The following is a 24,029-nucleotide window of genomic DNA, read 5'->3' as shown; positions in this document are numbered from 1 at the left end:
ACACAACAGTGGTTTGCTGTTTTATCATCACATTTTTACATGGGGCATTCACTGGGTGTAGAGGCTGGCCGCAAATACGATGTCCCGCCGTAGCAAGGTAGCCGCTGTCTCCATCTTGGCACCCAGCACAGGCTCTCCTACCAGGCGGGCTGCCCCCCGCAGTGAGCGACACATCTCAGCCAGGCGCTGAATGCAGCGGACCACCAGGCCCTCAGGGGTCCCTGAGAGCCCTGCCAACTCGGAGAAGGGCTGTGGGGAAAGTAGGGTGAGGACTGGATGCGCTCAGCCTGGGCAGACTCTCCCCAGCCAGCCGTCTGCAAAATCCCAAACCTCAGGTACTCACCATGCCCCGGGCCCACTCATACACAACCTCAACCAGCCCAAAATTCAGCTCCCCCACAAATTCCTCCACCGTCTGGTTCAGGCCACAAGCCACCTGGACCTCACCAATCCGCTTGGCCACAGCCCGGACACGTTCTATTCCCTGCAGGAAAGAAGGAGAGGTTAAGGCCTGCCTTCCTGCTCCAGGACAGGGAAGGACCAGATCAAGAAGGCAGCCATTTTCCATCCTTGGGGCACTTACAGGGCTGGAGGGGGTCACCTGGGGGACTACCTGAAGGTGAAGGTCAGGAATGCCACAGCCCTGGCAGGGAGAAAGGGGTGGTGTCCCCTACCTGCTTGAGGGTGTTTGGGAGCTGATCCCCAGCGTCCCCAGGGCTCTGGCAGACCAGGCCAGAGAGCAAGGCAGCAATCTCCTCAGGCCGCAGGGTGCTCAGTGCATTGTCAAACATGAGCTCAGTGAGGAGTAACTCATGGCTGCTCATGGCACAAGCCACCCGCCCTGCCAGTTTCACAGTGCCCGCCTCGTCCACGTAACCCAGGGTTCGGAGCACCTGCAAGAAAAAGGGTGGGCATTGGACACACTGCTGTCCCCTAGCCCCCCTGCCCCAACCACTGCCCCACCCACCTCTACTCGCTGATGGTACTCAGGAAGCAGCAGCAGTGACTGATCCGACAGTAGGAAGCGCAGCCGCTCCATCTCCTTCTGTATCTGCATTCGCTCCCGCAGCTTCAGGTACTGCAGAGAGCCACCCGTCAGCCTTCTCCTTGCCCCTTAGCAGGGGTGCACTGAAGACAAGGGCTGAGATGGGGGCGGTCAGTCTACAGGGGACCACAGAGGAAAAGCCCCTACTCCCAGCTTGGGAGTTACCACCCAGGGTCCTACCTGGGCAGGAAAACGGGGGCTGTGTACACACTGAGCCCCCTGGATCAGCTCCTCCAGCTTCCGGGCCCGGAGCCCACCCTCTACAACTGACATATCTTTGAGCTGCAGGTCATTGACAGGGTCGAGGGTGGGGGGTCCGGCTGGGTGGGCCTGAGCCAGACGCAGCAGTTCCTGGACAGCAGTGGTCACAGCTGCAAGGGGAGGATCCTTCCTGAAGAGGGAGCAGATCTTAAGATCTGGGGTAAGATCTTCTCTCCCACAGAAGCCCCCCTCAGGCTGTGGGAGCCCTCTTACTACAACCCCCACTTCACAGTCTCCCTTAGGCTGGGGGAGCCCCCTCACTACAACCCCACCACTTCATGGTCTCCCTCAGGCTGGGGGAAACTCCCAGACCACTGCCCCTCCCTGCCTCTACATGCCCCTCTGGAGGAGAAGGGCCTCCCTAGCATCTCTGACTTGAATTTTGGCTGCTGCCTCTTGCTGAAGTCCTCCAAGATCTTCTCCCCATTCACCCGGAGCACCTTGGTGGTGATGGCAGCCATATCTCCTGGCTGGAGCTTGACCACGGTGTGGTCACAAGGCCCTGTGAAAAGGGGAGAGCAGGGCAGACATTGCCATGGACCCAGGCATCCTGCTTATACTGCTGGCAGAAAACAGACATCTGCCACACTCTCACCTTCAGGCAGGAACAGCTTGAATCCCACGAGGTCATCTGGATAAGCCACCTCTGCAGTGGCTGGCCCCCTGTCCTGTGGGTCCTGGGACAAGGGCTTATCACACAAGACCAGGGTTGTGAATACTCTGCTGGTGGAGTTCGAGGAGACCTGGGGGTGGTCAGAGAGGCCAGGAGAGGGGGGTGTGATGAGTAGACATCAAAGGCAGAGACCAGATACCCACCCTTGGGCAGGAATCAGGAAGCAACCATGCAGAGCTCACCAGTAGAGAGGGGCGACCAAGTCAAGCGATCAGAGCAGACTTCTTGGGGTGGTGGGAGGAAGGAGTGAGCATGATGTGGTGATGGGAAGGGAGATGGTGAAAAGGAGGGCAAGAGGGGAAAATGAGGGCCCTATGATGACGCAACCTGCCCTGGCCAAGTGGGGAAAATGGAGAGAGGGCTTGCTCCCTCCCACCCTCTGGAGTCCAAATTCCCATCACCCTCACCTGTAGGATCACTCCCAATGCGTTGTGATGCTCCTGATTCTTCACAACCACCACCCTTCCTGCTGAGAGAGACTTCAGCCCGTTCACAGACTCCATGATGCGTCGCTGAAGAGCAAAGGACAGATGGGAGGAGGCATCACAGGGACAGACACTTGGACTAAGTTTAGTAGCACCTAGAGTAACACGATCTTCTCTTCCCTTCTCCTATCACCTCCTCAGCACTCACACTTGCTCACCTGGATCATGTGCTGGGTCTCTGTCAGTTCCTCCCCCCAGCTGTAATATTCAGGCAGGTCGACCAGTTGGCCAGTCATGTCAGGCTCCTCCAAAGCTCCCAGCTTCTTGGTCAGTTCAGCCAGGGCCTGTTCATGGGCCTTGGGTGGGAGCAGGGGGAAGCTGTGAAAGGGGAGTCTCCAGGCCCAATCTGTCACACTCCCCACCTTCAACACACTGGCCTCTGGATGCCTACCTATTCCCAGCCTGTCTTTGTCCAACCTCCTGCTCCACACACTGGTTACCCCAGGCTCCTTACCTTGCTGTCTTTGCGGGAGGGAAACTCAGAGAAGCTCCTCTTCATCATGTCCTCCACCCTGAGGGCATCCACTCGCAGCAAGTTGAGGATCATAGTGTACGTGAGGCGGAACTGGGACTGCAGCTGGGACGGCTTCCCCTGGAGTCAGGTCACAGAAGTCACTGAGATCAGGGTGGGACCTACTGAAGCCCAGCCAGTCTTCTGGACTGGGCCTACTCCCGTCAGATCTGGTCCTAGCTCTGCAACCATGGGGCCTTGGACAAACCACTTGCTCACCTCTTCTGTAACATAAGGGAGCAAACTGAAATAAATGGACTCAAAGGCCCCATCTAGCTCCATATTCACATGGGAGAAAACTGGAAGAGATGGGCTCCAATCTCATCCTTGGATTCACTCACTCCTACCTCAGCTTCTCCCAGGCAAAACAAAAAAGTCAGAGGAAGTTGGGCGCTGTGGCCCACACCTATAATCCCAGTACTTTGGGAAGCTGAGGCAGACAGACTGCTTGAGCCCAGAAGTTCAAGACCAACCTGTGCAACATAGCAAAACCTCATCTCTACAAAGCATAAAAAAAAAAAACATTAGCCAGGCCTATGTGGCATGTGCCTGGAATCCCACCTACTTGGGAGGCTGAGGTGGGAGGATCACTTGAGCCTGGAAGGCAGAGGTTGCGGTGACCCGAGATTGTGCCACTGCACTCCAGCCTAGGTAACAGAGCAAGACCCTGTCTCCAAAAAAAAAAAAAAAAAAAAAGGAAGAAGAAAAAGAAGAGAGGAGAATCGAAGACAGAATCCAGCAAGGTCCTGGAGCTGGGGCCCTGCCGAGGATGCTGGCCCGCTCACCATCATCATGCGGTGCAGGTCTGCCATCTCGGGCACTCGGCCCTTGCAGAGCAGGATAACGGTGCCTGTGGGGTCCAGGCCCCTCCGCCCTGCCCGGCCTGCCATCTGCACATACTCCCCAGGGAGCAGGTCCCGGAAGGTGGAGCCATCGTGTTTGCGCATGGAGTCAAACACTACTGTACGAGCAGGCATGTTTACTCCCATGGCAAAGGTCTCTGTGGCAAACAAGACCTGGGACAGAGGAGAACAGAAAGGATCAGCAAAGGCTCTACATACACACGCCCCCAGCCCTGGCCAAGCCCACCTTACTTTGTAGGCATAAGGCACCATCCCAATTGTTACTTATGGGATCTCACTGAACTCTCCAGGCAAATCTATAGGGCAGGTATTATTGTTTTCCTCATTTTACTTATGTAGCTACTTATTTCTATTTCTTAACTTTTACCTTCATATCCCATTCCCATCCCTGACTGCAATCATTCCAATGTATCCAACAAATATCTTTTTATATAAATATGATCTTATAGAACATGTCTTCTTTTGTGAGCTTGTAGTTTATAATTCATATAAAAAGTGGTTATATATCTGATTTTTTTTTGCTTTTCTCCACCTAGTGTTTCAACATCTGTCCATGTTCCTGTGGCCACATCTAACCCACTGCTTCCAACTGCTGCAGAACACTCTATGGGTGCATCCCCCACACTAACCTTCCCTCTCTCCCAGTGAAGGGCACCCTGGTACTACCAACACCGTGCCACCACAAACAAAGGACAGGTGTACATGTTCTCTCACAGACCACGGTGAGAATTTGTGATATATACCCAGGAATGAAATATAAGCTCAGAGTATGATATAGTTTTTGTTTGTTTCTTTGTTTGTTTTTGTTTTGAGATGGAGTCTCCCTCTGTTGCCCAGGCTGGAGTGCAGCGGTGCTATCTTGGCTCACTGCAATGTCTGCCTCCTGGGTTCAAGCAATTCTCCTGCCTCAGCCTCCCGAGTAGCTGGGACTACAGGCACCTGCCACCATGCCCAGCTAATTTTTGTATTTTTAGTAGAGACAGGGTTTCACCATGTTAGCCACGATGGTCTCGATCTCTTGACCTTGTGATCCACCCGCCTCAGCCTCCCAAAGTGCTGGGATTACAGGTGTGAGCCACCATGCCCGGCCAATATAGTTATTTTGTCTAAATAGTGCCAGCGTGCATTCCAAACTGGCTAGGCATCCTGTAAAGGATTCCCAGAACCCTACAACCTCCTACATCTCTGGCAACACTTGGCATTAACTACTTTCCTAAATTTTACCAGTCTAATAGCTGTAAAGTCGTATCTTGTGAGTACTTCAATTTGTATATTTCTGATTACTAATAACTTTTCGAATGCTTGCTAGCTTCCTGGATTTCTTTTCTGAGACCTACGTATTCATATCTTATGCATCCCCATTTTAAGATGGGAAACCTAAAGTTCAGGAAGGTTAAATAATTGGTCCAGGATGATACTGTGAATACATGGTGGACCTGGGATTCAAACCCAGGTAGTCTGAATCCAGAGCCCAGATCCTTAACCACAGCACGGGCCTGCCTAAACCTCTGCCCCTCTGCCCTCTGGGCAGCCCCTAAGTGGGCAACAAGCACCCTGAGGAGTCCCTTTCCACCACCACATGCACCTTGACCAGGCCACGGCTGAAGAGCATCTCCACGATCTCCTTGAGGATGGGCAGGATGCCGCTATGGTGCACACCCAGGCCGCGATTCAGGAGCTCTGACATGTGCAGGACCTTTGGTGGGAGGAGGCCCACGGTCAGGGATGGAGTCTCGGAACACCCTATCCCCACCAGTCTGCCAAATGTGTGCATGCACGCACACATACACACACAGACGCACCTGGGGCAGCTGGCGGTCAGAGCCACGGAGGCGAGCAAGGCAGCGCTGCAGGAAGAGGTGGATCTCGCTCTTCTCCGAACTGGTGGTGAGGTCAAGGGAGGTGAGGCCTGAGGCCTGCTCATCACAGCGGCCCCGGGAGAAGGTGAACACCACCACGGGCAACTGGGCACGTGTGCGGAGGGAGGCCAGGAGGGACAGGTACACTCCGCGGTCCTGGAGAAGGAAGGGGAAGGGGAAGGAGCAGAGGTTGAGTTCCTGAACCAATGAGAGGTGAGCTAGTGTTAACTGGGGCAGTGCTCAAAGCTCAAGTCAAAACCCCTGGGGGACAAGGGAAAAAAAAAGATAGGAGGAAAAACAGGTGCTGGCAGGTACAAAACCCTCCCAGTTCTCACCTGTGCAGGGCCCCCCTGATGTGTGGGCTGCTTGGCCCCAAAGGTCTGGGCGTGTTTGCTCATTCTCTCCTTCTTGGCCTCCACAGCTGCATAGTACCTGGGGCACAGGGAGGGGTAGCCACCATGTCCAGCTGGAGGCCCAGCCCTAACTCTTTCCCCCATCTCGAGGCTTACCCTTTTGTATGGAAGGCTCCTCGGGAGTCCAGCAACAAAAAGAGCTCCCCCTGGGTCTTGGAGCTGTTCCCTGTGAAAAGATAGTGCTCCAGGGGCACGGGGCGGGTTACAGTGCTAATCACATAGATCTGACGACGCTTCAGTCGCCTGAAGGAAGGAGAGGGAAGCAGGTCAGGGGTGGGAAAGTGGGAAGGAACCCACATCCCCACCCCCTTCCCTACCCCTCCAACTTTACCCAGTCTTTTCTGAGACCCAGAATGGAAGGCTATCCCCCAACATCTCATCCCATTTCAACATGCAAAGTAATCTGGACCCAAAGGGGATCCCACAGCCACCAGGTGGGACATGTTCCCCAGCGTCACCCCTAAGGCCTGACCGCTCTCCTTGCTGTGGTAGACTTAGTCCCCCCACCCGAATCAAGGAGTACTGTAGCCCCCTTCACCCAGGCAACCCAGGACACACGTCTCACCCAATCCAGTCAGCAAACTCAAGGGCGTTGGGGACAGTGGCACTCAGAAGGATGATAGAAACGTGGTCAGGTAGCATGATAAGCACCTCCTCCCACACGACCCCACGCTGGGCACAGAGAGGGAAGGGAGGTCACATGAGGGCAGGGGCCGCCCTTCTGCCCATAAAGAGGCACAGGATTCCATATGGGGGTAAAGAAAGCAGTAAGGTGCCCTGAGTGTGTGGAATAAGGGAGACGCTCAACTGGTCCCAAAGGAGAGGACTGCCGGGTTCTGGGGAGCCCATGGCCCTTACCTCGGCATCGTTGATATAGTGAACCTCATCAAAGATGACCCACTCCAGGTCCCGAATAACATCTGAGCCACTGTACAGCATGGAGCTAGGGAGAAGAGGCCAAGGATTGACTCCCCAGTGGCTCATCTCCACCCCCTCCTCAGACAGCACACTCTCCACAACGGCCACATCTTCCCAGCCAAAACTCCCCTGTATTGAGTGTCCATCTCTCACCGAAGGATCTCTGTGGTCATGATGAGGCAGGAGGCCTCCGGGTGCAGCTGTACATCCCCGGTGAGCAGCCCCACATCCCCGAATGTGTTTCGGAAGTCCCGGAACTTCTGGTTGCTCAGGGCCTTGATGGGCGAAGTGTAGATGGTGCTGGGGAGAGAGCATGAAGTTAGCCAGTCCCTCCGCAGACCCATGGCCCGCACTTCCTCTCCCACATGGAGCCCTCATGGAAGCATGCCCCAGAAGCTCAGGTGCTCCTCTTCTTCACCCAAACTGCCCTTACATTCTCCTGCATGATATAACCCCAGAAAAATTCTGTCCCCAACCCCTTCCTAAACTAACCTAGGTCATTCTTCTAAACTTTCTCCCCACCATGTCTTTTCATTTCTCTCTGGGTTCTTGTCTCAATCTTAGCCCTGAACCTCTCACTTAAAGGATGAGCTAGAGAGGTGGGGGAAGAGATGAGATTTTCAAAGGATGCAGGAGAAAATGGGGCTGGCTGCTGAAGGGGGAGGTTGGCGAAGGAACTCATACCGTGTCATGTGTTTCTGGGCCAGGGCAATGGCATATTCAGCCACAACTGTTTTTCCTGCAGATGTGTGAGCTGCGACAAAGACAGAGTCATGCCGCTCCAAGTGCAGGATGGCCTGTTTCTGAAACACATCTGGCTCAAATGCCCACTATGGGAGAGAGAAATAGACAGGAGCTGAAGAAAGGAGCGGGGCCTTGCTGCCTCCTGCTCATGGAGCACACAGGGCAGGCGGATGAAGGCCGGAGCCAGCCGAGGCTGGGACTGAGTACCAAGACTGGCCTGGGATGGATCTGACCTCTGGTGGACAGAGGAGACAAGGGGTCGGCTGGGAGTGTGACCCAGAAAGAGGTAGAGGAGCGTGTGAAGATGGGGCCAAAGTACCTGGAAGGCTGGCTGGGGAATGAGGCGATAGAAATCACCAACAGGGGAGGTGGCGTCCACAGGGATGGCCCACTGCTCCTGAGATGGAGGCTCTGGGGCCTCTGGGGTGGATACAGCTGTGGACGCTTCCTGGAAGAGTCAGGGGTAGGAGTGATAAAGATACAACCAGAGGGCTCTCAATTAGCACTCCTCCCAAAAGATGTCCCTTTCTTCCCCTCAGACCCATCCTAGCCAGCCCACATCCTGGTGGCAAGGCTCTTTCGTGCCTCCACTACACAGAACCACCAACCTTCAACACTAGGTCCTCCAAGCTGCTTGCTCGGGCCAGGGGAGCACTGCAGGGAGAGGCTGAAACAGCGTCCCCTCTGGGACCTCCTGGCTGTCCCACTGCCTCATTCTCATCCTCGTCACCTCCACCCAAATCCAGAGGTTCCAACAGACAGCTAAGGCTTAGCAGTCCAGGAGCTGGAGTTGGACAATCTGAGGAGCAAGCCAACAAGGTCAACCTTGTCATGTCCATCTCTGTTCCTTAGGAGAAGGACATGACTTCTCCTACACCCCACTCAAAAACCAAAACTAACCTTTTGGTGCAAAGTCCATGCCTTTCTTGAAACCAGGTGGAATAGTAAGAAGATCTGTAGGATAGGGACATGGAATCAGGTCACTGCACACTGGTGAACAAATTGTGTACATTATATAAACCTAAAAGATACCATTTACAGGACAGATGCTGTAGATAGGGATGTTTGCTATGACACTTTCCCGACAGATGACAGTAAAGGTTGTTGTGGAAATTTCCCAACAGCTGACAGTAAAGGTTGTTATGGACAGAATATCTTTTTCTAATTTTCTCAAAAACATGGGAGGGCTAGCAGTAGCCCAGTGATAGCCTGGGCTCTTCCTCCTCAAGGCTCAGACTCAGAGCCCCACCTTACCTTTCTCAAAGTCTATCTCCTCCTCAGCCTCCTCCCGTGTGTTCAGATCTGTTATGGTGGGTTCATCCATCCCCCCTGGGAAGAGACAGGACAGACAGGGATTCATGGGATGAGGGTAATACTAGATAGGTGGGGAACCCTTCCCTGGAGATTAAAGACACCCTCTTCTACCATCCCATCTCCACAAGAGTCACCTGGCCAGAAGGGATACTGAGTTGGATTTCCCCATAAGGACTGGGAGGCTGGCCCTGGAGGCCGGCGAAAAGACAAGGAGGTTGTGGCCGAGAGATTTGTGTTCTCCAGCAAGACCTAAGGCAAGAGATCAGAGCCCCAATGAGGCTGAGCTTGTCTCTGACCACCTCCCCTTCTCCCCAACTGTTTCTCATGACCCCTGACCTCCTACCTCTTTGTAACCCAGTATCTGGCCTGTGGTTGGGTGTCTTTGGGCCTGTAGGTCGGATGGGACTGGGGCTCCCAGGACAGCCAGAAGAGACCAGGGATCCGTCTTCCTCTGCCATTTTCTGGAGAGAAAAATAGTAACTTTTGGGTCTTCTTTCTTCCTCTGTCCCAGCATCCTTCAGGAACCCATCACCCTAGTCTAAGCCCCTCCAGACTCCTCACCGGGCTGAGTGCTCCACACCATGCAGAGGCAGCCAGGCTGGGGATGACAGAAACAACTGTTCTGCTTCTTGCTGCAGATCTGGGGCACAAGGAGGGAGGCCATGGGGAAGCTGAAACAAGGGCAAGATGAGAGGCATTAGGTAAGGAAAGAGGATAAAATGCAGACAAAAGAGGTGATGGGACTTGTGTTCCGATCAGAAATGGCAGATGTGTCAAACAGACTAGGACAATCAGGTTTAGCCAAAAACTACCTGCTACTGAATTACCTGGGGCAGATTTTGGATTTCAGAAACATGGAGGCTGGACCTAGGAATGTGCATTTTAAAAAAGCTCCCTGGCTAATCATGAAGCATGCTGAAATTGGAGACTCGCTGATTTTAGAAAAAGGGGTCCCAGACCTAAGGATGAAGAGTTGGAGGCTCAAAGCCTATCATCTCAGTCACCAAGTGCCCTGGTGCTTGGATACAGAAGGGAGCTCCACGGAGAAATGCCACATTTGAAAGAGCAGCTCTCAAAGCAAAAATATCCCCAGCCCTTTCTGCTCTGTCCTCACACGTACTGCAGGTACACTGGGCTGTAATCTGTCCAGCACCCCTTCAGGCTGGGATGGACAGGAGTACAGGCACAGATGAACAAGGTTAAGCTAGATCCTACTGTGAGGAGGGTGAAGGAGGTTTGGACTCAATGCGGGTCAAAGGTTAGGGTCAAAAGTCACTCACGCTACTCTCTGGAGCTCCAGGCAAGTTCAGCAGCTCCCAGTGCCCCGTGCATCCGAGCTCCACGGCCCGAAGGGGTAGGTCCAGGGGATCTGGAGGAGGTAGCACTACGGGGAAAGGTCAAAAGTCAGGGGTCAAAGTTCATTCCATATCGGCTACTCCGTTCCATTTCCCTCCCCTCCCCCTCACCAAGTCGCTCTGTCTCCATCATCCTGGAGCCACAGCAGCTGCAACAGCCCGGAAGTGCGGCAAGTAGTCGCTGCGAAGTAAGCCCCGCCCTGGAACGGGCGGAAGTAGAGGCAACTTCCGGCACAGCCTCTCCTCGAGCGTGAACTATCGCGGCGGAGGGGCAGACCTGGACCGGTGGAAGGCCGGGCGGAAGTGCGCGCCTGGGGCCGCCTTGGTTACCGCGTTTTCCGCTCCTCGCTACGTCATCGTTGTGAGCCCGCTATCAGCGGCCAGCGCGGGCGCGGCCGGAGACCGTGGGGCCTCCGGTTGCCGCCCCCTCAGGTAAGGCCCTCTGCTCCTCACTCTTCGGCCCTTTTTCTCATAGCCGTTTCTCTGTTCTTCCTCTTTGCGTTGCTCTGCGGGCGCTACGCTGGCTCCGCCGCCTTCTCTGCCGTTCAAACCCCGGGGTTGTCCTTACCCTAGCGAAGGTAGGGGGGTCGGGTGCCATCGTCTTTCCGACGGAGTGGATATTTGTCCCTCCTTGAACCACATGGTACCTAAAGGTGCTGGTGTCTGTGATCCCTGGAGACAGGAGGGAATGCTGGATGATCCCGACCAGCGGGAGCTTGGACAGCAGCCTGGTTTAAGCAAGGGGTAGGGAAAGCCAAAGACAAGAGTAGGCAGACCTGAAGGGGTGGGGTTGGGTACAGTGTGGACGGCGTGTGAACCCCGGGTGGTAACAGTGGAGAAAGATGTCTTGGGCCCTGCCCCTGAACTAGGAGCCACCATGTTGGTGATACCCCCCGGACTGAGCGAGGAAGAGGAGGCTCTGCAGAAGAAATTCAACAAACTCAAGAAAAAGGTGAGGGACTGTGTGTGGACATGGCCTAACCTTTCACAGACTATGCACTCTGAGAAGATATGGGGTGAGTGTGAGCGAATGGGGAAGTTTTTCTGGCCCATACCTAGAGACATATCACCTCACAGTGTAGCTTCAAGAGGTGGGCTTTCCCAAGCCTTGGTGTGGACCTTCTGTCTTTTCTATGCAATTTGCCATGGATTGTCTTCCTTTCCCATGGCTTTTAGTACCGCTTAAGAGCTGATGATCCCCAAGTTTGTTTTTTCCAGTTCTATCCAGTGTTATACTGAAAAACTTCAGATACTCAGTGTTGAAGCTATCATCTTTCTATTCTTGATCTTCCAAATAAGGTTGACTACACCAATTCTGCCACATGTTTGGACTCAAAACTCTGACTTCCCCACTATTTGCATAGTCAAACCTTTGCCAAGTCGTATTGTTTCTTCTTTTGAAGTAATTTTTCCTGTTTATTCTTCACTGTGTATTCCCCCGAGCAGGGCTTTATTGACATTCATGTGGGCCATTGTAATGGTCTCTCAGCAAATTTCTCAGTCTTTTTTTTTGAACAGACTTCTTCACTCCTGTTCAAATGATCCATTGAAAACACAAAATTCTGCTCCCTCTGTTTCTCAAAAACCATAAATGGCTTCACATTGTCTATAAAAAAGCTTCAAAACCTTAGTTTGGCAGCCTTGTCTAGTAAAGTAGAACTATTCACTACTTCCAAAACATGCATTCCCAAAGCCTTCTTATCTCTGCATCTTTGCCACCCTGTTTTCTTTTTCTAAAATACCCTTCTCCTCTCTGTGTTGTGCAGAGATACGGGGGAGGGCCTAGTTTAATAGCCATTAAACATCAGAAAATCTTACTAGCTTTCAGCTATGAATAATCTGCACCTCTTATAATTGTATTGCTAACTCACTCAATTTATTTTATTTCTCAGACTGTAAGCTTCTTGAGGGTAGGAACAATGCATTAGCCTCCTGCATATCCCTGTTACGAAGTCATGGCTGGGCCTCATTCAATATGCAGGAAATAGATGGATGAAGCCTCCAGGAAAGGCACATAAACTTATACTTACTTGTAGCTTATATCCTAGGATTCTAGTCCATGATTGAATTATTTGTCTTCAACTTCAAAAATGTAACACTCTGGAAAACCTCTGGGTTCCGTGGTTTGGTTAGATTAGGAATTTCCAGCATCATACATGATCTAGGGGACCAGAGGCAAGAGGCAGAGCACATCAGTGTACCACTCTGAGGGCATCAAGAAAGACGGTCCCTGGAGTGATGTGCCCAGGCGCCTTAGGAGAGGAACCGGCTAGGGGCTGGCCCTCACTTACCTCTCTCTTCTCACCCTTGTTCCCAGAAAAAGGCATTGCTGGCTCTGAAGAAGCAAAGTAGCAGCAGCACAACCAGCCAAGGTGGTGTCAAACGCTGTGAGTGACAGGGGAAATGGGGATGGACTGGAAGTGGGCAGCATGGAGCTGACCTTCATCATGGCTTGGCCAACATAATGCCTCTTCCCCTTGTCTCTCCAGCACTATCAGAGCAGCCTGTCGTGGACACAGCCACAGCAACAGAGCAGGCAAAGCAGCTGGTGAAGTCAGGAGCCATCAGTGCCATCAAGGCTGAGACCAAGAACTCAGGCTTCAAGCGTTCTCGAACCCTTGAGGGGAAGTTAAAGGTGAGCACAAGCAGAAGGATTGTTTAAAGGGCATCCCTCCAAGTTGGAATGTAGATGGGTTTGGGGAAAAATATGCATACTCAAGCACTGGCAAATTGCTGTACCATTCTGAGTTTCACTTCTCATGTATAAAATGAAAAAACTAGACGACTCCTGAATTCTCCATTTTACAAATTCTGTGGTTCTAATCCACTTTGGATTGGAGCTCTTGGAATATGTTGCCCTAAGGGATGGAAAGGGCTGAAAATGTTATCAGGTTCAAGAGAGGTTCAAATAAACTGAATACATAATATATCGAGTCACTTATAAAAAATACCAGCTGGGCATGGTGGCTCATGCCTGTAATCCCAGCACTTTGGGAGGCTGAGGTGGGCAGATCACTTGAGATTAGGAGTTTAAGACCAACCTGGCCAACATGGTAAAACCCCGTCTCTACTAAAAATACAAAAATCAGCAGTGTATGAGGCCGGGCGCGGTGGCTCACACCTGTAATCCCAGCACTTTGGGAGGCTGAGGCGGGCGGATCACGAGGTCAGGAGATCGAGACCATCCTGGCTAACAAAGTGAAACCCCATCTCTACTAAAAATACAAAAATTAGCCGGGCGTGGTGGCGGGCGCCTGTAGTCCCAGCTACTTGGGAGGCTGAGGCAGGAGAATGGCGTGAACCCAGGAGGCGGAGCTTGCAGTGAGTCGAGATTGTGCCACTGCACTCCAGCCTGGGTGACAGCGAGACTCCGTCTCAAAAAAAAAAAAAAATTAGCGGAGTGTGGTGGTGCACACTTATAGTCCCAGTTACTGAGGAGGCTGAGGCCAGAGAATCACTTGAACCCAGGAGGCAGAGGGTGCAGTGAGTGGAGATCACACCACTGCACTCCAGCCTGGACGACAGAGCAAGATTCTGTCTCAAAAACAAAACAAAATAAGCCACAATGGCAGGTGCGGAAATGGCTCATTCCTGGTTAATTTCAGCACTTTAGGAGGCCGAGGTAGGAGGATTGCTTGAGCCCAGGAGTTTGAGACCAGCCCTGGCAACATAGTGAAACCCTATCTCTACAAAAAAAAAAAATACAGAAATTAGCCAAGCATGGTAGAGCACATCTCTAGTCCCAGCTACTAGGGAGGCTGAGGTAGGAGGATTGCTTGAGCATGGGAGGTCAAGGCTGCAGCAAGCTACGATTGCTCTATTGCACTCCAGCCTGGACAACAGAGCAGGACTGTGTCTCAGAAAATAAAAAAAATAAAATAAGTAAAACCACGTAGTCAAATAAGAAATGTACGTAGAATTAAAAGGGAAGAAAAGATCAGAGGAAACCTAGAAGAGGGTGAGGGAAGAGGAACACCTCTGGTCCATGGTTGGGCAACCTCCTGCTCCACACTGAGGTAGGTCTCTCACCACTCCAGGACCCCGAGAAGGGACCAGTCCCCACTTTCCAGCCGTTCCAGAGGAGCATATCTGCTGATGATGACCTGCAAGAGGTAAAGGCTCCTAATTTCTGTCCCTGAGGGGTTGGGGATGGAGGAATATGAGAGACAAATATATTTTGGACCACATGTCAGCAACTGGAAATCATCTTAACTGTTCTTGGTCTCTTTTACAGTCATCCAGACGTCCCCAGAGGAAATCTCTGTATGAGAGGTTAGAGAGTAGAGATAAGACTGGGCCCATTTGGTGGAGTTGATTGCCTGAGTCCTTGGGAGGTTTGGGCTGTAGGAGCTGGGCTATAGAGGGAATATTGAGTCTCCACAGGGTCTGAGGGGAGAAGGTAAAACCCCCCTTTGATCTTCAGTCTGCATCTCCCCAGCTTTGTGTCTTCTAGTGATCGACTTCGAGAACTAGGACCAGATGGAGAAGAGGCAGAGGGCCCAGGGGCTGGTGATGGTCCCCCTCGAAGCTTTGACTGGGGCTATGAAGAACGCAGTGGTGCCCACTCCTCAGCCTCCCCTCCCCGAAGCTGCAGCCGGGACCGCAGCCATGAGAGGAACCGGGACAGAGACCGAGATCGGGAGCGGGATCGAGACCGGGATCGAGACAGAGACAGAGAGCGGGACAGGGATCGGGATCGGGATCGGGATCGAGATCGAGACCGGGAACGGGACAGGGATCGGGAGCGGGATCGAGACCGAGACCGAGAGGGTCCTTTCCGCAGTGAGTGATTTTGGCTGGAGGTCAAGGTGACCTTAACTGAGGTTTATGTGGGTCCTACTAAGTGAAATGTGGCATGGGCTATGTCTTGTGACTATGATTTGTGCTCCCAAAGGGTCGGATTCATTCCCTGAACGGCGAGCCCCTAGGAAAGGGAATACCCTCTATGTATATGGAGAAGACATGACACCCACCCTTCTCCGTGGGGCCTTCTCTCCTTTTGGAAACATCATTGACCTCTCCATGGACCCACCCAGAAAGTAAGGATGACAACAGGGCATGATGAGAAGTCCTGGGAGAATCCTGGGGTGTGAGACCTGAGGGAAGAAGCTGCCCTCCCTGCAGCTGCCTATGATCACTGGGTTTGGTTGGGTCCAGAAGAGCCCCTTGGCTCTCCACTGACCGTGTTTTCTCTTATCCCAGCTGTGCCTTCGTCACCTATGAAAAGATGGAGTCAGCAGATCAGGCCGTTGCTGAGGTTGGAACTTCCCAAATCTGTTCTTCCCATCGCTTCTGCTGTTCTCATGTGTTCTCCTCAAAATACTAGATGCCAGGAAGAAGTTGGTTCCTCTTGATAAAGAAAGCCTCCCCCTATTCACACAGAAAAACTTACATTCTCAGATTCCTTATTCAGTCTACTCCTAGGATAGCAACTCCTGGAATAACTTCTTTGGTTTATCTGTAATGTTTCCTCCCCATCCTCTGCCTTCCCTCTTCTGCTTCAGCTCAACGGGACCCAGGTGGAGTCTGTACAGCTCAAAGTCAACATAGCCCGAAAACAGCCCATGCTGGATGCCGCTACTGGCAAGTCTGTCTGGGGCTCCCTCGGTAAGAATGGGATTCTTCCTTTCCCATCCTCTCCCCCACAGGCCATTCCTTTTGGTTCCCCCACACATCCTTGGGTTTCCTAGAGATGATCGAGGTCAGAGTGTGTGCGGAGGCTATGGGAATGGGAAGGAAAATTTCAGATCCTCTGTCAGAGGTAAAGAAAGGAGAGAAAAGGATTGAAAACAGCTTCCAAAGCAGTGACTGGAACAGGGAAGAAAGTGGGAGCTGGAGTGAGATTGGTGAGGAAGATGAGTGTCTCATGGGGCTTGTTCATTTTGAGATGGAGTAGAGTGAGTTTCGTAAGTATTCGAAATCAGGGATCTGGAACTCAGGTGTGAGGTAAGGAAGGAAAACATAGATTAAGTCATCCACATCACAGGTTGGCTGCCAAACAATAGGATCATCAGGGAGACTCTGATTTCGGAGAAAAAAAAACGACCCAGGACTCAGTTTGAGGAATACTCTGGGACTATGTTAGGAAACAGGACTGTTCACCTCACACACCACATGTCCCCAGCTATCCTGACATGTTAGGCTAACGTTGAGCCTAACGTTAGCAAAGGAGACAGGAGGAGGGGTCGGAGGGCTGGGAGCAGCACCACAGGGGCCTGGGCCACTGAAACAAAACGACACACACTTTGAGAAAGAGGGAGTAGCTAGCAGTGTTGAGGTACAGAGATCACAGGATGGGAGTGGGTGAGAGAGATTCTCTGTAGCTCAAGGGTGGTGGGGATGGAACCATTGGATGGGGTGAAGAGAGTAACATGTCTGGTGGAGGGAGGAAAGAGGAAGGGGAAGAAACAGCTAGAGGCTTGAGAGAGAATGGTGAGGGCCAAAGCTACACCCTGAATGAGTTCTGGTGGAGCTAGTAGCATTTCTTAGTGTGAATAACCCATTTTCCCTGAAAGTAGATTTTCCTGGGAAAGGAGTGAGCAGAAAGAAGGGCTCAGCTACAGTGGCCCTTCAGGCAAAAGAAAGGAACTAGAATTGACCAGCATGTCAAAAAAGGGCTACAGAGGTTTTCTAGTTTTTAGCTTCTGACATACTGACTGTAAGTAGTGGGTTAATATCATTCACGTGTCTCAACAATGACATTTGGGATTTTTCTAAGAACAAAACATTCATCAAAATGTCCACTTATACTTTCCTTGGCCATGGGTTGGCACAAAGGAGCTAAGGAAGACAGGCCATCCTGGCCACCAGAGGGCAGCGTGGAAACTGGGCTTCCAGGGGCCAGTGGCCAGGAGTGAGGTGGTCAGGAGTCAGCCTCAGGGTCTGTTCTATGATCTCCTTTAGACCTTAACTGTTCCTCTCCTCCCTCCCTAGCTGTCCAGAACAGCCCTAAGGGTTGCCACCGGGACAAGAGGACCCAGATTGTCTACAGTGATGACGTCTACAAGGAAAACCTTGTGGATGGCTTCTAGGGAACAGAGCTGGATTCCTTGTGCCTCATATGCCCCAATGCTGGTCTCAGTAAAACACTGAGGTGGAAGCTTACACATCTCCCTCAGCCTCTGGTTTTTCAGCACTTGGGATTGGGGTTAAGCCTTTAAAAACGGCTGTCAGGTTTGATCTCAGTGTAACAACATAGCCAGTGCCTGTTCCCCACTCCCTTGCCCCAAAAGGATCTGGAACACAGGTGTTGTCGCAGCTGTTTTAATTCAATCCCACGCCCCTGTCCAGCAGGAAACCCCTTATAGAAAACCCAAATCCTCATCTTGGAGTTTCTCCTTCAGCCAGGGCAGCACTTGAAAGAGGTTGATGTGAAAGTCTCGGGCGTGAGCAGGTACCTGCTTTTGCCGCTTCTGGTTTTTGCAGACATCCACTACTCCCCAGCTGATTACACCAACCTGCAGAGGCAGTGGGGTGCCATGGATCATTCAGTAGAATTCCTAATCCTGGAAGCATGGCTGTTCCTGCTTGTGTCTTAGCTGACCTAAAGGAATCAGACTAGGGACCCAGCTCAGCCTCGTTCTTGACACACGCAGGCAAGACATGCGGTCCTAAGGTGAGGCAGGCTCTGCCTACCTCGAATTACTAGCCACATGCATTGAGCTTTCCTGCTTTGGGGCCCATGCTGACCACTTGGCATCTCCCCAGATAGGAAAGGGAGGACTCACTTGAATGAAACGACTTCTTTTGTGAACTATCAAGGGGCCGCCAGAATCACCTGCAAGGAGAGGAGAAGCTGTAGAGAAAAGGACTCTTGGGCCTTGGGCACTTGCAGCACAACCAAAGAGCATTCTCTCACCTCTGCAAGTATTGGGGTCAGCATAGGGACTCACTCCTCCAGTACAAAGGAACCGAGGGGTGACCACCTCTGAGATGTCCTTGACTTTGTCATAGCCTGGGGCATATTGAGCATCTCTCTCACAGCTGCCTTTCTGTAGGGGAGGTGGGAAGCATGGAGAAGTAATGAACAGAAGTGGCTTAGGAAGGATTGGGGCCTAGAGTGCCTCCTTAGGATGCCCATTTCTCACCTTATCCCCATTCTTGATGTAGACCTCCTTCCGAGTCAGCTTTTTCTCCTCCTCAGACACAAACAGAGCTTTGATATCCTGTGCAGGGAGCAGCTCTTCCTCTGGACAAATAGACTGCGTCACTTCAGCTGCTCCCACCACTGTCATCTCCCCATTGCCTTTGTCACTCAGTAGATGTCCCCTAAGCCCTTCTAGAGCTAGGTTCTGGGCCAGGCATCATCTCTTCCTATTGCACCTCCCTCTCATGCCCCACTTGTCTCTTGGGATCTCATCCTTATCCTCTTGCCAAGTATGTCTTACTTTGTTGCTGGCAAGTGGTAGTTGGAGGAAGCCTCAAAGCTCGAGTTGTTCCCTCGGTGCAGGGGAGACAAATGGGCCTATAAAGGACAAGGAGAACAGCAAACCAGGCCTGCTCTTCACCCCAGTCCTCCAGCCTTTCCCAGCCTTTCCTCAGGGATCTGGACGCTCTCACCTGATAGTCTGGCCATATTTCAGCTTATTCTTGAGCTTGATCAGGGCAACGTCATAGTCATAAAATTCAGGAATTCCTGCTTCTTTTTTCCCATTAATGTTGTAGTTGGGGTGAAATAGGACTACTTCTATCTCCAGGTCCCGCTTCTCCCCTCCTGAAGTAGGAGAGTAGGTACCACCTCTTTGTGGGCAGCTTCCTGCCTCTGGCCCCGTGTCATTCCTAACTTCACGTCTTCCCCCATCCCTGACTGGTCTGGGGTGCAAGGAATGGGGCTGCATTGTGGATGGGTGGAGTGTAGGATCTGTAGAAAGTGGGAGGTGTTGCCTGGAGAGCATAGGTGCAGCCCAGGACCTTCAGTTGCATCCTTACCTACGCTGACCTTGATCGAGTGTTCCTTGTCATCCACAGTGAAACAATGTGCTGCTGTCAGCACAAAGTACTCAGACACCACAGCCCCCATACAGCTCTCGTGTCCCTTTGAAGGGCGCTGGGGACACAACAGTAGAGAGGGAAAGCTCAACTTTCACAAACCACCATCTCTTATGGCCATTTTTTCCTTCCCCTACTCCCATTTCACCTTGACCTCACCTCCCCCACGTCCCCACTGCTGGGATTCTGTGCTTACAATGACTGAGATCTTGGCTTGCCATGGTTGCTTGTGGTAATCGGTACCCTTCCTGTGTTCCCAAACCATGCCACAGAGACTCAGAGACTGGCTTTCATCTGGCAGAGAAGGAGAATGTGCTGAAAACTCGTAACACTTCATTCCCAAATGGCAGCAGCCTTTTGGGTAGGAGTCTATGGGGAGCAAAGGCCCAAAAGGAGAAAGGGAAAGGCCACGGGTATTTGTTTCCTCGTGTTAGGAGAAAACTGCTGTGGTGGAGTGAAAAGGGAAAGAACTTGGGATCAAGCTGTCAGAGGCCTGGATGTTTTCAAGCCCAACCCTGTTGCTAACTTGCTGTCCCTTGACCTCCTTTGGCCTCTGTTTCCACATGTGTCAAATGTAGGACTATAGAAAGATCTCTGAAGTGCTCAGAGCTCTGTGATTCTAAGGTTAAGTGAACAGTGCCAGGAAACAAGAATAGTGACACTGAGGTAGAGAAGGAGGAATGAAGAAGGCTTTCCAGGCAACTAGAGCTTCAGGTGTAGAGGAAGAATGAATTACTTCAGGGGAACCTGAGGAGAGTTGTGTTCTTTATTCCCTTGTATCTCCCTACCAATCATTTGGTAGAAAACATCTTCCAGGTTTTCCATATCCTTGACTTTGAACACATGTTGCTCATTGTCTTTCTTGGAAGCCAAAGCATTGATGTTCACTTGGTTCACCAAAGGCCCGACCCCAAACACATAGACATCTGAGGGAGAAAAAGGAAGGATGAGGGTCCAAGCCCTGAGGAAGTGGGGTGCTGGGTCCTAGGCAGGTTACTCACCCAGATAATCCTCCCTTGGGTTTTTGCGATCCTTGCCAATGTATAGCAAGTCCCGGATCTCATCAATGACAGTAATTGGGTCCCCGCCCATGTTGTGCAATCCTGCAGAAGAGACAGGACCATGAGGGTGGGAGATAAGGAAGATAAATTGGCTAAAGGCAGGGATACACGTGGCAGGGTGAGCAAGTTGAGGAAGGGTTAGAGATAGTTGATCACAGGGCTTAGGAAGAATTCCTTATGAAGGGTCACAGGAGAGATGAACAGCCAGCTATGAGTCACATTCAGGGCCCCAACTATGGGTATAGTGTTACAAGTGGACTTAAGGGCCACATGCTGGTCTGAGAAGGTGGGGAGGCTGGGACAGGAGAGAGGTCCCTTCTGACCATCAGTCATGAGGATGATGACATGGCGGGTGCGGTTCCAGCCTTCAGGAGGGATGTCATCTGGCCAGCTCATCATGCTGTACACTGCCTGGAGGGCCTTCTTGGTGTTAGTCCCTGACTTCAACTTGTGGTCTGTGGAGAGGGAAGAGACCATCACCTCACCTGGTCTTCCAAGCCATCTTTTAACCCCAGAGACCAATCTGCAACTGAAATCCCACATCTTTCAACTTTTTAAGTTAATCATCATTGCACGGACTTCCCTTTGACCACAAAGTGGCCCTTCCAGCCCCCAACAGGTTCCCACTAACCTCCATTGCCCAACGACCCTGCTGTTCAACCTTTGACTACAAAGTGGTCCTCCCTGTCGCCCTCAAGGTAGTCTCATGACCCCCTCCACCCTGAACCTCCTGACCCCAAAGTGAACCTCCCACCATTCCCTAACCTCTGACCTTCATAATTGATTTCATTGAGCTGCTTCGTGACCCAGTCTGCATTACTGCTGTCTGGATCAGACACTTTGACCCAAATTTTGGGGTGTGTGGCATATGTCACTAGACCATATCTTGGCTTCACACCATAACTTGCCACCTGTGGGTGAGGAGAACAAGGCGCCATGGCATTGAAAATAGAATACTGTGATTGGGAGACTTCAGTGACTTTGCTGGGACAGGGAGGCTCTCAGTAAGAGGCTCAAGGGCTGAGGTTCATAGAGGAATTACCAGTCAAGAAACTGCTTCAAGTAAAAGGGAAGGAGGACAGAATAGGACCTGGAGATTTTCCTGGGGCCCTGTTGTTCAGAGGGGCTGGAATGATCAGGGAGCTAGTCCTGGAAGATCAGCGAGATTCCATTCCCCCGAGTTCAGGGATAGGAGGATTCCACCTTCTCAATTAAGTTGACTAGACACTTTTTGGCTCCTGTGAAGTTGCTGGCCCCAATGCTGTCTGATCCATCTAGCACCAGGTAGATGTTCATGGAGCCTGAAGGGTCCAGGACGATCTTCCGCTTCTGTTGTTCCCCTGGGTGCCAGGAGAGTGGCTCAGGCTCCAGCATTAACATTTCTGTCCCTTCTCCATTTTCCCCCAGTTCCCTGCCCTGCCTCCCTTCTCTGTCTTCAAACCTGGGCCGTGCCCATCCTCAGCATCGACTCCTTCTATGGTCTCTGTCAGGGAAGACAGGAAAGCTTCGGCCACCTCTTGAGGGGTGTCGTACATGAAGGAGTCTGGGAGAGTCAGAAATGAGGTCAAATGTCTGGGAGTGTCAGGGATACAGTGACCAAAGAGACGGGGGATCATGGGTTTCCAGGGTATAAAAGGCTCAGAAGTGAGATAGTTGTACAGGGAGGTTTAAACAAAGTGAGGAAAGAGCAGGGTTGAGGTGGGGAGAGAAGACAGTAGGATGGAAGACCAGGATCTGACCTGGGGGTACAGGTCAAAGGTCACCTTGGCAAGAAGGCTCCGTCCCGCTCCAAGAACCACCTTCCTGACACGTTCGCCGCTGGGAGCCACGCAGGGTAAGCCCCCGGCTGCAGTGGTAGGTGACGCTGTCTTCAAGGCGGTACTGGCTGCCCACCTTCCTTGTGCCAATGGGGATGCCCGGGTTGGAGCAGTACCCCGCTGCAGAGGTATGAGACATCGAGGTAAGCGCTGAAGCCTGAGGCCCCGTGAGCAAGGTAGAGAGCAAGAGTTACAGTGTCTGGAGCCGAGTGCCCACTCCTCGGGCTGGGCGCCATCAGGGAGACAGCAATGTGGGGGGAGGGGATGCTTCTCACCTCCGTTGTCACAGATCGCTGTCTGCCCACTCCACCGGCCATTCACTTGGCAGGTGCGATTGGCAGAGCCCCGGAGAGTGTAACCGTCATAGCAGTGGAAAGAGATCTCATCACTCACATTGTAGTAGGGAGACCGGGGCCAGTATTCCCCGTTCTCGAAGTCGTGTGGTCTTGGACAGTGGATTGCTTTGAGAAGGGGGGACAAGTAGAAGTCATCAAGAGGGAAAGGTTGTCTTAGGTGTATCCCTCCTGGTCTCGGAGACCATGTCACTGAGAAACAGTGCATTCCCAGTCCCGCAGAAGCAGCATCTTACCTACTCCTCAACCCATATGGATTTCCGCTGCTTCTCCCTCCCCATTTCTGAGTGTTCTCTTGACTTCCAGAGCTGCCTGGAAGCCCAGGGTAAATGCTTAGCAAAGGTTAACTCCGCTTTTTCTTGCCCCCTTTCCGCCTGCCACCCTAAAACTGCTCCTACTCCCGGTCAGCCCACCTTGTCACCCTGCCTAGTCTCATCCTAGTCCTGACCTTGCTGCCGCCTGCCCTGTTTCTCCCTTAGGCCACTGCCCACACTCATTGCCCTCAAACCTCTGCACTCTGCCTTCCTGACAGTCTTTTGGACTTGAGTCTTCAGGGTGCTCCAGGACCCCGTAGATCTGCAGGTACGTGTCTGCACAGGGTACGGGTAGAAGCCAGAAGGACACACGTACTCCAGTGCCTGGCCCTCTTGGAGAAGTCGGAAGGAGCCGCCTTTGATCTCTACCCCCTCCAGAGAGCAGGATTCCTGGGGCTGGGCCAAAGACCATGGAGTGGTGGTCACACCTGAAGAGAAAGGCTGATGAAGCCTGGCCCCAAAAGGCCAAGGAGGGATGCTGGAGACAGCAGGAAGGGAAGGTTACCCTCGCTTACCTCCAGACAAGAGGCCCAAGATGAAGGGCATCAGGCAGAGTTGGGGGCTGAGATTGCTCCCCATGGTGTTGGAAGGCAGGAGAGAAGCTGGGCCTGGGGCAGGATGGCGTGTCCTGGCTTGCTTTGCTTGTCTGCTTGGCTCAGTGTCCAAGCTGAAACTCCAGACCTAGACCTGGTCACATTCCCTTCCCCTGCTCCCCACCAGCCCCCAGCCTTTTATGCAATCTGTGTTCTGGCACCTGCGGCTCACCCCGCCTGTCCTACCCACATCACTTTCCCGGAACATCCAAGCGGGAGGGCCCCGCTGAGCTGCCAGTCAAGGAAACAGAAACTGCAGGAGTCCCACCCTTTGCTGCCCAAGGTCCAGGACTCTCCCCTTCAGTACCTCCTCTCCGGCCTTAGCTCCTCCCCAGTAAGCCCAAACCACCCACTTAGGGACCAGAAATAAGGATCCAGCTCACTCCACTGTTGATTGTGTGTTATGGTGCAGAGTCCAGCCACTGTTTGTCCAGTGGGGTCTCTGACCTGCCTTCCTGTAGC

General features: G+C 52.3%; 3 protein-coding genes across 6 annotated transcripts; 1 reads left to right on the top strand and 2 right to left on the bottom strand.

Annotated features, from left to right (window-relative positions):
• Positions 1–8: 8 nt before the first annotated feature.
• SKIC2 (SKI2 subunit of superkiller complex) lies at positions 9–10,709 on the bottom strand. Of its 3 annotated transcripts, XM_003831535.6 has the most exons (28): positions 10,553–10,684; positions 10,367–10,470; positions 9,648–9,757; positions 9,430–9,547; positions 9,221–9,335; positions 9,027–9,101; positions 8,673–8,726; positions 8,381–8,571; positions 8,092–8,220; positions 7,713–7,858; positions 7,182–7,328; positions 6,969–7,053; positions 6,676–6,782; positions 6,207–6,353; positions 6,033–6,129; positions 5,641–5,853; positions 5,424–5,534; positions 3,761–3,991; positions 2,919–3,056; positions 2,623–2,760; positions 2,387–2,491; positions 1,902–2,049; positions 1,682–1,808; positions 1,226–1,436; positions 968–1,078; positions 675–893; positions 344–484; positions 9–249 (listed from the first exon to the last, which is right to left on the bottom strand). In XM_003831535.6, exons 1-28 carry the CDS (start codon positions 10,572–10,574, stop codon positions 49–51), a joined length of 3,741 nt encoding a protein of 1,246 aa, XP_003831583.4. In that variant the 5' UTR covers positions 10,575–10,684; the 3' UTR covers positions 9–48. The 3 variants fall into 3 exon arrangements, with proteins under 3 accessions (XP_003831583.4, XP_034817677.3, XP_063461314.1); XM_034961786.3 differs by lacking the exons at positions 9–249; positions 344–484; positions 675–893 and having other exon boundaries at positions 968–1,141; positions 10,553–10,709; XM_063605244.1 differs by lacking the exons at positions 9–249; positions 344–484; positions 675–893 and having other exon boundaries at positions 994–1,128; positions 10,553–10,709.
• A 26-nt stretch (positions 10,710–10,735) lies between these two features.
• Positions 10,736–17,545, top strand: NELFE (negative elongation factor complex member E). 2 transcript variants are annotated; one of them, XM_008956875.5, is made up of 11 exons: positions 10,736–10,873; positions 11,311–11,393; positions 12,759–12,828; positions 12,931–13,076; positions 14,479–14,553; positions 14,676–14,713; positions 14,895–15,223; positions 15,336–15,480; positions 15,644–15,698; positions 15,946–16,048; positions 17,375–17,545. In XM_008956875.5, the coding sequence occupies exons 2-11, from the start codon at positions 11,319–11,321 to the stop codon at positions 17,470–17,472; spliced, it is 1,134 nt and encodes a 377-aa protein (XP_008955123.1). In that variant the 5' UTR covers positions 10,736–10,873; positions 11,311–11,318; the 3' UTR covers positions 17,473–17,545. The 2 variants fall into 2 exon arrangements, with proteins under 2 accessions (XP_008955123.1, XP_003831584.1); XM_003831536.5 differs by having other exon boundaries at positions 14,880–15,223.
• Positions 17,546–17,688: 143 nt separating this feature from the next.
• Positions 17,689–23,962, bottom strand: CFB (complement factor B). Its single transcript, XM_008956880.4, has 18 exons — positions 23,490–23,962; positions 23,169–23,402; positions 22,583–22,768; positions 22,254–22,427; positions 21,932–22,033; positions 21,694–21,830; positions 21,263–21,401; positions 20,814–20,945; positions 20,431–20,532; positions 20,218–20,355; positions 19,626–19,723; positions 19,370–19,487; positions 19,001–19,154; positions 18,829–18,905; positions 18,529–18,629; positions 18,300–18,432; positions 18,169–18,218; positions 17,689–17,898 (listed from the first exon to the last, which is right to left on the bottom strand). The coding sequence occupies exons 1-18, from the start codon at positions 23,551–23,553 to the stop codon at positions 17,743–17,745; spliced, it is 2,295 nt and encodes a 764-aa protein (XP_008955128.1). The 5' UTR covers positions 23,554–23,962; the 3' UTR covers positions 17,689–17,742.
• Positions 23,963–24,029: the final 67 nt, after the last annotated feature.

Source organism: Pan paniscus, chromosome 5, assembly GCF_029289425.2.
Source record: "Pan paniscus chromosome 5, NHGRI_mPanPan1-v2.0_pri, whole genome shotgun sequence".
In the NCBI taxonomy this organism is placed as follows: Eukaryota; Metazoa; Chordata; class Mammalia; order Primates; family Hominidae; genus Pan; species Pan paniscus.
Note: the sequence above shows the minus strand (reverse complement) of the source record. Positions and strands in the feature narration are given on the sequence as shown.